At 47.5% G+C, this 13,409-nt stretch overlaps 1 protein-coding gene across 6 annotated transcripts in view; it reads right to left on the reverse strand.

Annotated features, from left to right (window-relative positions):
- LOC143291179 (uncharacterized) overlaps positions 1-13,409 on the reverse strand; it is a 73,689-nt gene that overhangs the window by 32,203 nt on the left and 28,077 nt on the right. For all 6 annotated transcript variants that reach the window (XR_013056482.1, XM_076600895.1, XM_076600894.1 and 3 more), the window contains exons 5-6: positions 13,003-13,110; positions 2,341-2,450 (exon numbers count right to left, since the gene is read on the reverse strand). Coding sequence is in view for 5 of the 6 variants with exons in the window: in XM_076600895.1 (XP_076457010.1) it covers positions 2,341-2,450; positions 13,003-13,110 (218 nt within the window). In the remaining variant the exon portion in view is untranslated. The remainder of the gene's footprint in view (positions 1-2,340; positions 2,451-13,002; positions 13,111-13,409) is intronic.

Below are 13,409 nucleotides of genomic sequence, written 5' to 3' on the forward strand. Positions count from 1 at the left end.
ACTTTCCTTTTCTATCACATTTTCGTGGTTGCAAAAGTCAACATTGTGCAGAAAATAAAACAAAATTCTAGCCACCTCTTCTGTACCGTACATCCTGGCAGCCATGCTGACACACTCAACAGCTTTTTGCTTCACAAAACACAAAAACTGCATCAAAATCGAGTTTAAATTTGCTGAGATATTGCTTTGAACACTCGATCAAGGCAGTTGCCATTTGCAATGGAGTAACATAATTTTCAGCCAAGAAGGCGCTGCAGTGCATAAGGAACACCCCCTGAATTGAAAGAAAAAAGTTATTTTGAACTTAAAAAAGATGCACACATCCGATAAGCCACATCTGCCACAAAGTGAAAGTCCTCTTTTCTCTGCTAACGGTGGATGTTATTTCTGAGTAGTGGTGTCATCTTTGGAAACTGGATCAGAATCTGACTTATTTTCATCTGCTTGTTGACTCTGCTCTGTTACTCTGTCTGCTCTGTTATCTTCTGCTTTATTTCTTTTTACACATTTTCTTGACATTTTACAGACTTTACAGTCAAATGTAATAATAAACATACTAATGAAGTGCTCTTCTATAGTGCTGTTCCCTCACAGAGAGGTTCACGGCGCTTCACAAATCAAATGTAACAATACAGAAACAACAATTCTCAAGAAAATTCAAATAACAATCACTCATGGCGCTCCACAAATTACATGTTACAAGAGAGAAGCAACAATCATAAGAAAAAGAACCAACCACAAAGAAACATTCACCATCCTCACATCATGATGATCAGCACACACACACACATACACACACACGTGTGTGCACACATACGCACACACACATAGCACCTCCACCCACACACACTCACACAACACGAAAATGTAGTACATCCCTCATATAACAGTAAATCAGACCCAAATTAGACTAAACTGTTACTCAAATGCAAGACAAAAAAGGTAATTTTTCAAATGGGACTTGAAAGAGTAAGGGTGGGGGCTTTTTGCAGGTCAGCAGGCAGTGAGCTCCAGACGGTTGGGGCTGAAAAACTAAATAATCAGTGACCGATTGGTGACTGTTACAAAGCCCAAGTTCATTGATTTGTTCAATCAGAATCCAGTCTGCTGGCCTTGCTTTTCAGTCTTGCCCGACATTTTGCAGTGCGTTCTGCTTTCAAAAAACATCCTTCTTCTTCTTCTTCTGTGTTCGTGAGCTGCAACTCCCACATTCACTCGTATGTACACGAGTGGGCATTTACGTGTAAGACCGTTTTTACCCCGCCATGTAGGCAGCCATACTCCGCTTTCGGTGGGCAAAAAACAATCAATTCACTTGTGATTTCTCTACTTTCACACAATGAATCTATCCCTAACTCAGACACTGATCCTTTTTCAAGGCCAAAGGGCGAACTGCGGTCACATTCAGTTGAAATTTTGTGTAGTATTGATTTGGTTTCAACTGGACTTGATGGTGAACATGAACCATGTCAAATCAAACAGTGGTAAGATGTGAAGCACTTTGTTCAGCATGATCGTGAGTGTTTATTGTGATCAACAATGTTGTCATATATTGAGTCTGTTTTGTCAGGTGGCCCCATGTGGTAGTCAGAATTTATTTTTCAGACACAGATATGGTGCATACAGCCGGTAAGATGCAGGGGTAAGATTTCAGTAAAAGAGTAGCACCACATATGCTGAAAACTATGATAAGCATATGCAAATGATTGGCTGGACAGTCACCCCTACACTGTGAATATATCTGTGGTCGAAAGTGAAGGCTTACAACACATAAAATTATACTGAAAAAATATACTTCGTTGTTCAACCAGCTCAAAATAATAATCTATACATTCCATAATTTCGAAAGTGCTTTCAACAGAAAGCTCAGTCAACTTCCTTTCACAAAAAAACTAATCTGGTTTATGTGCTTTTAGCAAAAAATATAGCCTGTAGAATTTTTTTGTTAATTTATACATATTTTCACTGAAAATTCCTTGGCAGAAGCCTTCAGCAGGATTTATATTTCCCTGGCAGTAAATGGGTTAATAAAATGTAAAATACAAAACTTTTTTTCACCCAATTTTCATCATTTGCATCTATTCATCCCCAGCTTTCTCCACATTGAAAGTCACTGTCAGGCTTCACAAACTATGTTTTTGGTGCTGAAAGTGACAAACCACCTGCATTTCCCCTTGTCTCTGGCAGTTACTACTGAAGCATGGAGGGCCCTTATACATAGGAAGTACAGTGGACATAGAATTACAACTGTTTCTTGGGGTCTGCCTGATTTCCCCCATGTATTGGATGTCCCTGCACTGGTCAGTGTTGAGAATTACTCACTCTGCTATTTCCACTTACCATGTAATATGAAGCTGTAGTGGGTACCGTTTTTTTCTCAGACGGCTGTGCCTCCATTGTTTCTCCTGATTTCCTCTTGCGTTGCTCCACCATCTTTTTGTGCCTTGCACCTGTTGACCCAACAAAATTTTGTTACGCAACTTATAACCCACCAAAATTTTGTTACGCACCTAATAACCTATCTACATTTTGTTACACACCTAATAACTCATCAATATTTTGTTATGCACCTATTAACCCACTGACATTTTGTTATGCACCTTTTACTGGTAACTCACTTAGTACTGCTACTTTTGTTTTTGATGGCATGCAGGCAAGAGTACAGGAAAATACTGACATGTTGGATCCATTCCCTGTGGTAAATGGAGTGAAGCAGGGCTGCGTCCTGGCACCCACACTGTTCTCCATTCTCTTCTCTGCCATGCTGATTGACACCTTCCAAGACTGACTGGGGCATCTACATTCAGTTTCGCACAGATGACAAACTTTTCAACTTGCGGTGACTCCACACCAGGTCCAGGGTGTTTGAGAGAGTTCCTCTTCACTGATGACTGTGCGCTTGCTGTACACACCCATGAGGACATGCAGTTCATTATGGACAGGTTCTCAACCTCCTGCAGGCGCTTTGGACTCACCATCAGCATCAGCAAGACCGAGTCCATGTACCAACCAGCTAGCGATATCTTTCTTGTAATTCTCATTGAGGGAGATGAGAAGGCGCCTCTGAGAAGAACGCCTATGGCGAGACCTATTGCAATAGTATTTGAGGCACCGAACGGGGCAGAGATGCCTATCTTCATCATCTTGTGCCAGAATATCAGACAAAGGTCTGACCCTCAGAGAGGGGGAAGGGACCTCGGGGTCTTGGTTCTTAGCCAGAAACTCTGGAAGGAAACGAAGAGTGATGGAACCATCTCTGTGGAATGCTAGATCTTGTGGCATACCACTAAGACCATGAATCTCACTTCTACGACGGCCCGTGGCCAGCAACAGAAGGAAAGTGGTCTTGAGAGTGAGAAGGTCAAAAGGAATAGTCCCCAATGGCTCAAAGGGCTGTTTTCGAATGAAATCCAGCACCAGGAACAAGTCCCAGAGGGGCACTCTTCTGGGATTCCTAGCTTCCTTCAGAGAGGCGCCCCTAGCCACTTCTCTGAGCAGGAAATCAGCTTCAAAAGCAGGACCACCTAGCTGTTTGATAGTGGTACAAATGGCAGACCTGTACCCTCTCACAGAACTAGCAGACAGGTTGAGAACCGAGGAGCAGTGAGCCAGAAAGTTGGCCAGCTGCATGCTCGTAGGGTTAGTAGGGGGAATGTTCTGAGCTGTACACCAACTCAGCCATTTCTTCCATCGAAAGTCATACAAAGTCTCTGTTCCCTCCCTCCTGGCTTTGGAGACTATGGAGAGGAGGTCGGAGGAGGCACCCCCCTTGGTCAGCGCGGCCGACACAGAGGCTGACCGAGGGGTGGAAGACTTCAATGGTGATGCTGACAGATCCGCCCGCACAGCAGCCACGCGTGCAGGTGGAGCATTTGAGGATTGGAGTGAGGAATGCCCGAACGAGGCTGCCTCAGCAGATGAGGTTTGGTTTCCAGTTCCAGTGGTGGAACATGTGTCAGGGACTGAAGGACCGGAAACCAGGGCTGGGCTGGCCATTTCGGCGCAATGAGGATCATCTGCGGGCGTTCCAACCTGGCTTTCCGTATCACCTTGGACAGGATTGGAAAGGGAGGAAACGCGTAGGCAATCAGACTGCTCCAGTCTAGAGAGAGAGCATCCACTGCCCATGCTTCTGGGTCGGCGACTGGAGAGACGTAAGTGGGAAGTCTCTTGCTGAACCTTGTCGCAAACAGGTCCACCATCGGCCGGAACCACTGTTCCCACACTCCTTGCAGGGTGTCCTTGTCCAGGGTCCACTCTGTGTGCATGACACTCTTGGACCTGCTGAGAGCATCTGCCAAAATGTTGTCTTTCCCTGCTATGTGTCTCGCTGAAAGTGCAATGCCCCTGCTGTGGCACCAACGGAGGAGAGCCTCGGTCCGCAGAGAGAGGTCTGCCGAGTGCGCTCCCCCCCCTTTGTTCATGTAACATGCGACTGTTGTATTGTCCGTGAACAAGCGAATGGTCTTGCCTTTGGCCTCCGCTATGAAGTGCTGGAGAGCCCTGCGAACTGCCTCCAGTTCCAGAACATTGATGTGGCATAGGCGCTCCTCCGGGGACCAAGTCCCTGCTGCATGGAGTGAGTCCATGTGGGCTCCCCAGCCCATGGAGGAGGCGTCTGTGAATAGTGCCACCTGAAGAGTAGGTGGGGCTATGGGCACCCCCTGTGTCAGAAGAGGGGTGGTTAACCACTCTGATGTCACCTCGAGGAACCACTCGCCCAGACATATCCGGGTATCCCATGGCTGAGTGCTCTGGGACCACCGTAGCCTGAGTGCCCTCTGAAGAGGGCGCTTGAGAACCCTGCCCAGAGGGATGAGAGGTGCCATGGACTCCATCATGCCCAGGAGGGAAGAAAGTGTCCGCGCTGTTGCTTGGGAGGAATGGCGCAAGTGGTTGAGGAGGCCTGCCAGACGGTCCCACCGATCTGGCGTCGGAGAGACTATCATGGACCGCGTGTCGAATCTCATCCCTAAGAAGTCGAAGGACTGGCTCGGGGACAGATCACATTTCTCCTGGTTCGTGATGAAGCCCAGTTGGGAGCACAGGTCTAGAAGTCTGGCTGTATGACTCTGGCACAGAGCCTGTGACTGGGCCAGAATAAGCCAGTCGTCCAGGTACACACAGAGCCAAATGGACTCCGACCGGACGATTGACACCAATTCCCGCACCACCTTGGTAAACAGGAAAGGGGCAAGGGACAGACCAAATGGGAGGACAGAGAACTGGAACACTCTGTCCCTCCACACGAACCTCAGGTACCGGCGGGATGCCGGGTGGATGAGGATATGGAAATAAGCATCTTTCAGATCGATGGACGTCGCCCAATCTCCCCGTTGCATGGTCTCCCGAATCTGTGCCTGTGTGTCCATCTTGAATTTCATCTTGGGGAGGAATCTGTTGAGGGGGGACAAGTCCAGGACTGGTCTCCACCCTCCGGAGACTTTTGGAATCACGAACAACCGGCCGTAAAAACCGGGGCCCGGGTCCGAGAGTTGAGATATCGCCCTTATGAGGAGTAGGTGCGATATCTCTTTCTCTAAGACGCTCTCCTGCTCCATCGAGCTGGGCACATAAGGAGGAGGAGTGGATCTTAGAGGGGGGCGGTCCCCCACCCAAGGGAGCATGTACCCCGACTCTAGCACCGACACAATCCAGTCGTTGAGTCCCAGAGCACGCCACTGATGAGCGTGCCGGGACAAGTTTCCTACTTGGAGGGGCTGAACGACTGGCGGTGCTGAATCGGGGCCCAGTCATTGGGGGTGCTGCCTTCTGGCCTTGGGCATGGCCGGACGGCTTGGACGGCCATGAGGTGGTTTGTTCCTCTGCCGCTGATTCTGAGCACGCCGCTTTGACTTAGGAGGCGAGGTATATGGAGGAGCCCTGGTGGCGGGTCTCTTCAATGGCATAGAACCCTGGCGCCCCTGGGAGGATTGGGCTAAATATGAGGCCACCTCCCGGTTTGTCTCTGCCCTGTGGCTGACAAAATGCGGCGCATACTGGCCGAAGAGGGAGTGCTGCTGTGCTGGGATGGACCGCAGGGCAGCCCTCTCCTCTACTGGAATGTTAGAGAGGCGGAGAACAGCATCCCGCCGCGCTAGCACCGTATTGAAGTGAAGGCTGGTAGCTGCGTCTGCAGCTGCCGTGAGACCAGACGCTACTCGATTGCCAAAAGTGTTTAACCTCGGGTCTGAGAAGAGGCCAGGCAGGCCAGAGGAAGGAGACTCCGTGTCCTGCTGAACTGGACGTCGTTCCCACAGCTCACTGGCTCTGTGGAGGAACACGTCAAAGAAGGTATAAGCCGTGGAAACCTCGAGGAGGCAGCGGCGGGCCAGTTTGTCCCACTCTGCAAATGTCTTAAAGGGAAGAGTAGCTGAGGTGGGGAAGGTGGTGCGCTGTGAGACCAACATCATGTCCTGCGCGGAGGGCTCTGCTTCCCTGTAGGCAGGGTGGTCCTGTGTGTACCAGGACCACACTCCTCCCTTAGAGGGATCTTTAAGGAACTTGCCTGGGGCAAAAGCGCCCGGGGCAGAGAGGGACTCCCTGCCTGGAGGAGGGATGGAAGCAGCACCCCTGACGGTGCGGGCTGGCTTATTAAGCCACTCCTGAGCCATTTCTGGCACTCTGAGTCGCCTTGTGGTTCTGGAGTTAGAGTCACCTGACCGTAGGAGGGTTAAGGGTGACAAAGTTGCCTGAGGGACTGATTCAGCATGTGTGACCCTATTGGGGAGGGTCAGTTCGAGCTCGGCAAAGTCCGAGTTTGGTTCAGGCTGGTCCCTAGGGAGGCGTGGGCTCCATCTGTCGCACTGGGATGGGGGCGAGAGTGCTCATCCGCTTGTTCGTCCTCATCCGAAGACAGGGGCTGTCCCTCCTGTTCACAGTCCATCCCATGTTGGGTGCCATCCCAAGTGGATGTACCCACGGGGGCGTCTTGTGGGCTGTGGTCAGCCCAGCGGGATGAGCTGGGGCGATCCCGAGCAGGGACCCTGGTCTCCTCTGTTATGTCCTTGACACCTGAAGAGGGTGGGGAGTGTGTGGACCGTAGGTCCAACCATGCTTGGGATGGTGGGTGCCACACCTTCTCAGAGAGAGCGTCCCTGGACGCCAGAGGGACCCACGAGTGCTGTGAGGGGACGAACACCCACTCATCTCCTTTTAGGACCGAGGGCTGGGTAGGTGGGAACAGCAGGCTCCCACGGGCTGAGCGGGGTCCCTCAGCTGCCGTCGGTCCTGAAAAGGAAGCCGTAGTGACCGTGGAGGTCACCTGCGTGCTGACAGAGGACCGATTCGAGGCTGTAGTGTTAATACTGGTCGAGGAGCTCGACCTGCCCGACGAGGAGTCAATCCCTCTTGTCGGGGCTGTGTGTGTCACTCTGTGGTCTGTGCTGGGTTGGGTCCGGTGGGGAGCGGACCAGGGGTTAGTCCCTGGTCCTCCCGGGAACCCAGCATGCACCATAGGTGCACCCCAGTACGGGTAGAATGGGGGATACCACCCGTGGGCACCAGCCATCCCGTGACCCCAGCCCCAAGGGTCACTGGTGCCTTGACCTCGCTGAAGGGAAAAACCTGGCCAAGTCGGAGGGAGGTCAGGTCCGACTTGGGTGTCAGACAGGCCGAAAGGCCGGTGGTCTGACTGTCCGGAACCGCCTGACACGTGCGGGACTCCCCCAGCAGGGGAGACCGGCCGGATAGCGGGAAGACCTGCAGAGCAGGTTGCCACGCGCCCCGAATCCCCTCCTGTGGGGAGACTGGGGTGGCTTGGCCCGGGGTGGGCTAAGTGGAGGTCCCCCCCCGGAACCAAATGTTTTTCTCCCCCAGGAGGAGGTGGGGGAGGGGGGTCGACCGAGAAGGGAGGAGGGGAAACAGCACTGGGGCCCCTGAGGGCCGTCTCCGTGTGGGGACCCGGGTAACGGCGGGGGGCGGCCTCCCCTTGGGAGTCCGCACCCAGCCGCGAGTTCCCACCACCAAGAGAAGACGTGCTACTCCCCCTTCCACCTGCCTCGCGCTGGGACACTTCGGGAGGTGACGCTCGTATCCCTTTCCCCCCGGTCCCCTTCATGACCGTTTTATCGGGACGAGCGTCCCCTCCGCGATCAGCGTCTGCAGACGCATCGCCGCGGTCCCTATCGGGAGAAATCATGAGCTCCGGGCCTGGGAGAGTCTCTTGGCGAGTATCTCTGCCAGCATCATGATCCCTGCCTTCGTAGGATGGCAAACAAGGCATGGTACCGCGTGTAAGCACCCAGCGAACAATTCGATCCCCAACAGAGAAAGGAAAGACAGGATCGACTCAGAGGTAGAAAAATACGAAGAAATCGAGGGGGCCGAGTCGAAACGAGTACACAGAATGTAAGAACAATATACATGCAAGCCGCATACAACAAAATAAGGCCAAATGAAAACGCTTAATAGCCAAAAACAGCGTTAGACGAGACAGAGCGAAAACCTGACAAGATGGCGTGGAGAGCCTTGGCCAAAGGAATGATTCAGCGCTTATAGCTGTTAGAGGCGTTTGATTGGCTAAGAGTGGGCCAGACTAAGAGGGGCGTCTTTTCACTGTTAGCCACTCGAAATTTGGCCAAACAGAGCAAACCATAGGCCTAGTTTGCATCAGTTTGACATGGTACAGTATATGACACCAAACAGCTAGCTCACAGAACGCCAGTGCCTCCCCCCCACCTGCAATCAAGATCAATGACACAGAGATCAAGTCAGTCGACCAGTTTTGCTACCTGGGCAGCACACTATGCAGCAACAGAGCCCTTGATACAGAAGTGACGCTGCGTATCGCCAAGACCAACTCCACTTTTGGCAGACTCAACAACAGGCTGTGGAACAACAAAGGCATCAAGCTCAAAACCAAAATCAAAACCTACAGAGCTGTTGTGCTGACCACCTTGTTGTACTGCTGTGAAACATGGACGACATATCGCCGTAACATTCTGATTCAACAACTTGAGCAGTTTCACCAGAGATGCCTACGAAAGATCCTCAGCATAAAGTGGCAAGACAGGGTCTCCAACCTCCAGGTCCTAGAGAGGAGCAGCCTGCCCAGCATCGAAAGCCTGCTGATCCAGTGCCAGTTATGCTGGACAGGACACGTTGTCTGCATGACAGACAGCAGGATCCCAAAAATGCTTTTGTATGGCCAGCTGAAGGAAGGCCACCGCGAACTTGGAAGACCCTGCAAGCGCTTCAAGGACACCTTGAAGACAAACCTCAAAGCCTGTGACATAGACATCGCTTCCTGGGAAGCTGATGCCCTTGACCGCTCTCGCTGGAGGATGCTGGATTGGCATAAAGACATTTGAAAACAAAAGAACGCTAGCCATTATGGAGAAGCGTGAGCACAGGAAGCAGGGCTCAACTTCTGGAGATGTTTTCCCTTGCAATACCTGTGGGAAGTGCTGCCCATCCAGAATCGGCCTCTTCTACTATATGAGGACACACACCGACAGATAAGCCTGCCTGCCTACTCATCCGTCGGTCCAAGGGAGACCCCATCATCATTTTGTCATGCACTTGTTAAACCCATCAATGTTTTTTCACTCTTGTTAACCTGTCAATATTTGTCATGCGCCTGTTAGCTCCCCCAAATTTGATCAGCTGTTACCCCATCAACAGTTTGTCATTCACATGCTTAACTATCAATATTTTGTCACATTCCTGTTAATCTAATAATACTTTGTCAAACACCTGTTAACCCATCACTATTTTGTCAATCACTTGTTAACCAGTCCACAATCCTGTTAACCCATCTACAATTTGTCATGCACCTCTTAACCATTCTGTGCTTATGTCAGCTGATGTCCTACGCAAAGTGTTGCCTTAGTGTCTATAAGACGTCCTATGACATCCTGCATCTATTCAGATTTTTCTGACATACTCTGAACGGTTGGTTTGATGTGTCTGGATGATAAAAATACTATATGAGCACACGTTAGGTGCAAGACCCCTTTCTTCTCAATTATTTGTGAACTGGACCAGTTGGAGTGAGCATGGAAAAAGGTATCAGAAAGTTTGTCCAGCAAAGACAGTGGTCTCAGTCAGTGGAATCTGCACAACTCTGCAGGGTATGCAAATGATTATGGATAGGTATAAAGATGGAGATGGATCTCTTTGATGATTTGTTTGAACATGCAAGTTACACAAAGATAAGTGACAAAACTGACAGTAACATTGTTCAGTATCATCTATCATCATAGACATCACTTTTGAACAGCTGACAGTGAAAGACAAAGAGAAGGGTGGGTATGTGTGCGTAGTTTGAGAGGGGTGCGGGGGGGGGGGGGGGTGGCGGGGAAGGAGAATTTTGGTTAAAGACTATAGGCCCAGTGCTGGTCAGAGCATATGGAAGGTGGTGTGGCTTCGGCCGTCAGAGAATTGTTGTCACTAATTACTGTTGTGGCTTGGACAGCAGCCAATAATCCGTGACGTTCATGAAACCCAGGATTGAATGTGCAAAAGATAGGAAACATGTGTCTTTATCATTTCATGCTTTTTGTCACTGATCAGATGACGGATGTGCCCACAAGAGAAAGTGAACTGACATGCACAGCAGACAGTTTTTGTTGGCCCACGTGCAGCATGGACTGAGTGAGTGTCATCAGATTTCTTCCTCTTTAGGGGAAAGTCTTTGATGTCACAAAGCATGACTCCACAGTTTCTTCATAAATGGTTTTTCTTTTAGTTTTATGTAGACTAAACCCATGTCTGCTATTCTCAGGACAGTTATTCACTTACATGGCTGCAAGAGCTGTGATTGTTATCATAATCTTTTTACCTGTTTTATTTTCATCTGTCGGCATAAACTGACAACAAGCATGTCATTTGCAGCTGTATTTTGTTTTCATTTGGATGTCATTCTGTAGTGGTGGATATATACTTTTTTTTTTAATGGGCAAAAATGTTTACATTCACTTTGAATTGCCTGAATAGTTAACTGTATTCAGAGTAATTAGGAAAAAAAGCCCAGATTCAAAATCCTCACTCGTTTTCCTTCACAAAAACATTCACTTTCTTTCTGTATCCCATATAGTTTTTGTGCTAGAATCTTTTTATTCATTATCCCTCAATCCTTGAATTCTCTGGCAAAGGGAAAGCATTTTTTTTCATACAAAATTCTCTGGTACTGAATAACCTTCCAACACTTTGTCATAAGATATAACTTTATTGACTGTAAAATCTCAGAAATTCGCCTTTGGCTCAAGTACATATACCATTAAACCTATAAAGCACAATCACATTGAAAATATCAACTTTCATATATGAACTTTTATTAAAATATGCAATAACTTATACAATAATGTTAACGTTGGTGTCCTTCAGCATGTTTACGATAATGATTAATTACAACATTTTAAGTGAATATATGCATTTTATATGAATACCTTACATGTTTATTGCTTCTTTTTTATTAAGTAATGTTTAATGCTTATGTGTTGAGTACTTGTCTACGTTTGTTTTGCCGCACCTGATGTAATTTTTCTTAATGAGATGATAAAGTTATTCTTTCTTATCTTAATACTACATGTCACAGAAGCTGAAATATAGAATAAGCTAACATTTATTTCCTGCTATACATAAACTCATCTGCTCACATACATACACAGCCATTTAACCCCCTCCTAACACATACATGTTAGTAACAACAGCACGCCAGCCATGCTACATCATCATTAACCCTTCAACATTTTGTCATGTGCCTCTTAGCCCTCCAACTACTTGCTGTGCGTCTGTTATCCCCTGACTTTTTGCCATGTTCCTGTTCATCCCCCGACTTCTTGTCATGTGCCAGTTGACCTCCCAACAATTTGTCATACACCTATCAACCTACCAACACTTTGTCATACACCTATCAACCTACCAATATTTTGTCATATACCTTTCTGTCATGCACATGTTAGTTGAAAGACGTTAAACTGAAGACAACAACTACCAACACTTTGTCATACACCTATCAACCTACCAATATTTTGTCATATACCTTTCTGTCATGCACATGTTAGCCCACCAACTTTTTGCAATGCACCTGTTAACCCATAAACTCTCCCGTCATGTACCTGTTAACCCATCAACAATTTGTCATGTGCCTGTTAATCCATTGGCTTTTTGTCAAGCGCCTATTAACCCACTGACTTTTTGTCAGGCACCTGTTAACCTATTGACAGTTTGCCATGCACCTGTTAACCCATCAACTTTCTGTCAGGCACCTGTTAACCCATCGACTGTCATGTGCTTGTTAACCCATTGGCTTTTGGTCAAGCGCCTGTTAACCCATTGGCTTTTTGTCATGTGCCTGTTAACCCATTGGCTTTTTGTCATGTGCCTGTTAACACATTGGCTTTTTGTCATGCAAAAACATCAATAAAATGATAGACATCAGGCATTCTCTACAGTTGTGTCTTTAACATGTTCACTCCAGGTAAGAATTCTCTTGAACTTTCCAACAACAAAAATAATGGTCACACAGAGGACAATAACTCTTCATTCTTTCTTTTTTGTTGCTTTTGTTGCCAGTGTCATCTTTGTTAAGTGTACACTTGATATCATAATATTTTTCCACAACATGGCCACCACTGATGTGTCTCTGTTTCAGCACAGCTGAAAAGATCATTTGGCAGAAAATTTAGCATGGACCACTCTGGTTGCAGTGACCTGAAATATTTTTCCAGGATACCTTACTTTTCAAAACAACTAGATATGTCAGTCACAAGCAATCCTCTGATTTAGCTTATTGTGTCTTTTCTTCCTCTTGTCAAACATGAGCCTGTGTCAATCATAGGCAAAAGAAGACGCAAAAACTATGTAAAAATATATTTTGGACACCTTCGGATATGTAACACCAATGAGTGGATGATTAAATACACAGTCTGAAAAAAATATTGTCAAAATTGAAATGACAGTGTGTCTGTGACTTTGCTAAGACTGACACTGTTATAATTATATGTTATTATCATGAATATATCTTACATAATGGAATACAGTGGTGTGTCATCTTACCTTCCTGGTGCACTTTCAACTGTTCAGCTGAATTCACAGTTATGTTGCAGTGGCTGCAGTAAAATTCCCCCGCATGCTCATTCTGACTGTCCTCATTGAGGGCTCCAACTGACCACACCCAAAAATAACCAAATCAATAAGGCCACATACTGAATGATACAAAAATCAAAAACAAAGAAGTGCTATTACACCTAGTGAAACAAGGGAACACAATTTCCAATAGATAATCTGAATCATAATTATACAACACTTTGTACAAATCTATATTTCTGAGATATAGTATCAGTCTGTCTCATTTAGATCGTATCATAAAAAACACCAAAAAAATTCCACTATTTCACAATCAGGATACCTTCCTTTAAAACATGCTGTTTCAGAATCTACAAATCAAAATGTTTTCAACAACT

This window comes from Babylonia areolata, chromosome 16 (assembly GCF_041734735.1).
Source record: "Babylonia areolata isolate BAREFJ2019XMU chromosome 16, ASM4173473v1, whole genome shotgun sequence".
In the NCBI taxonomy this organism is placed as follows: Eukaryota; Metazoa; Mollusca; class Gastropoda; order Neogastropoda; family Buccinidae; genus Babylonia; species Babylonia areolata.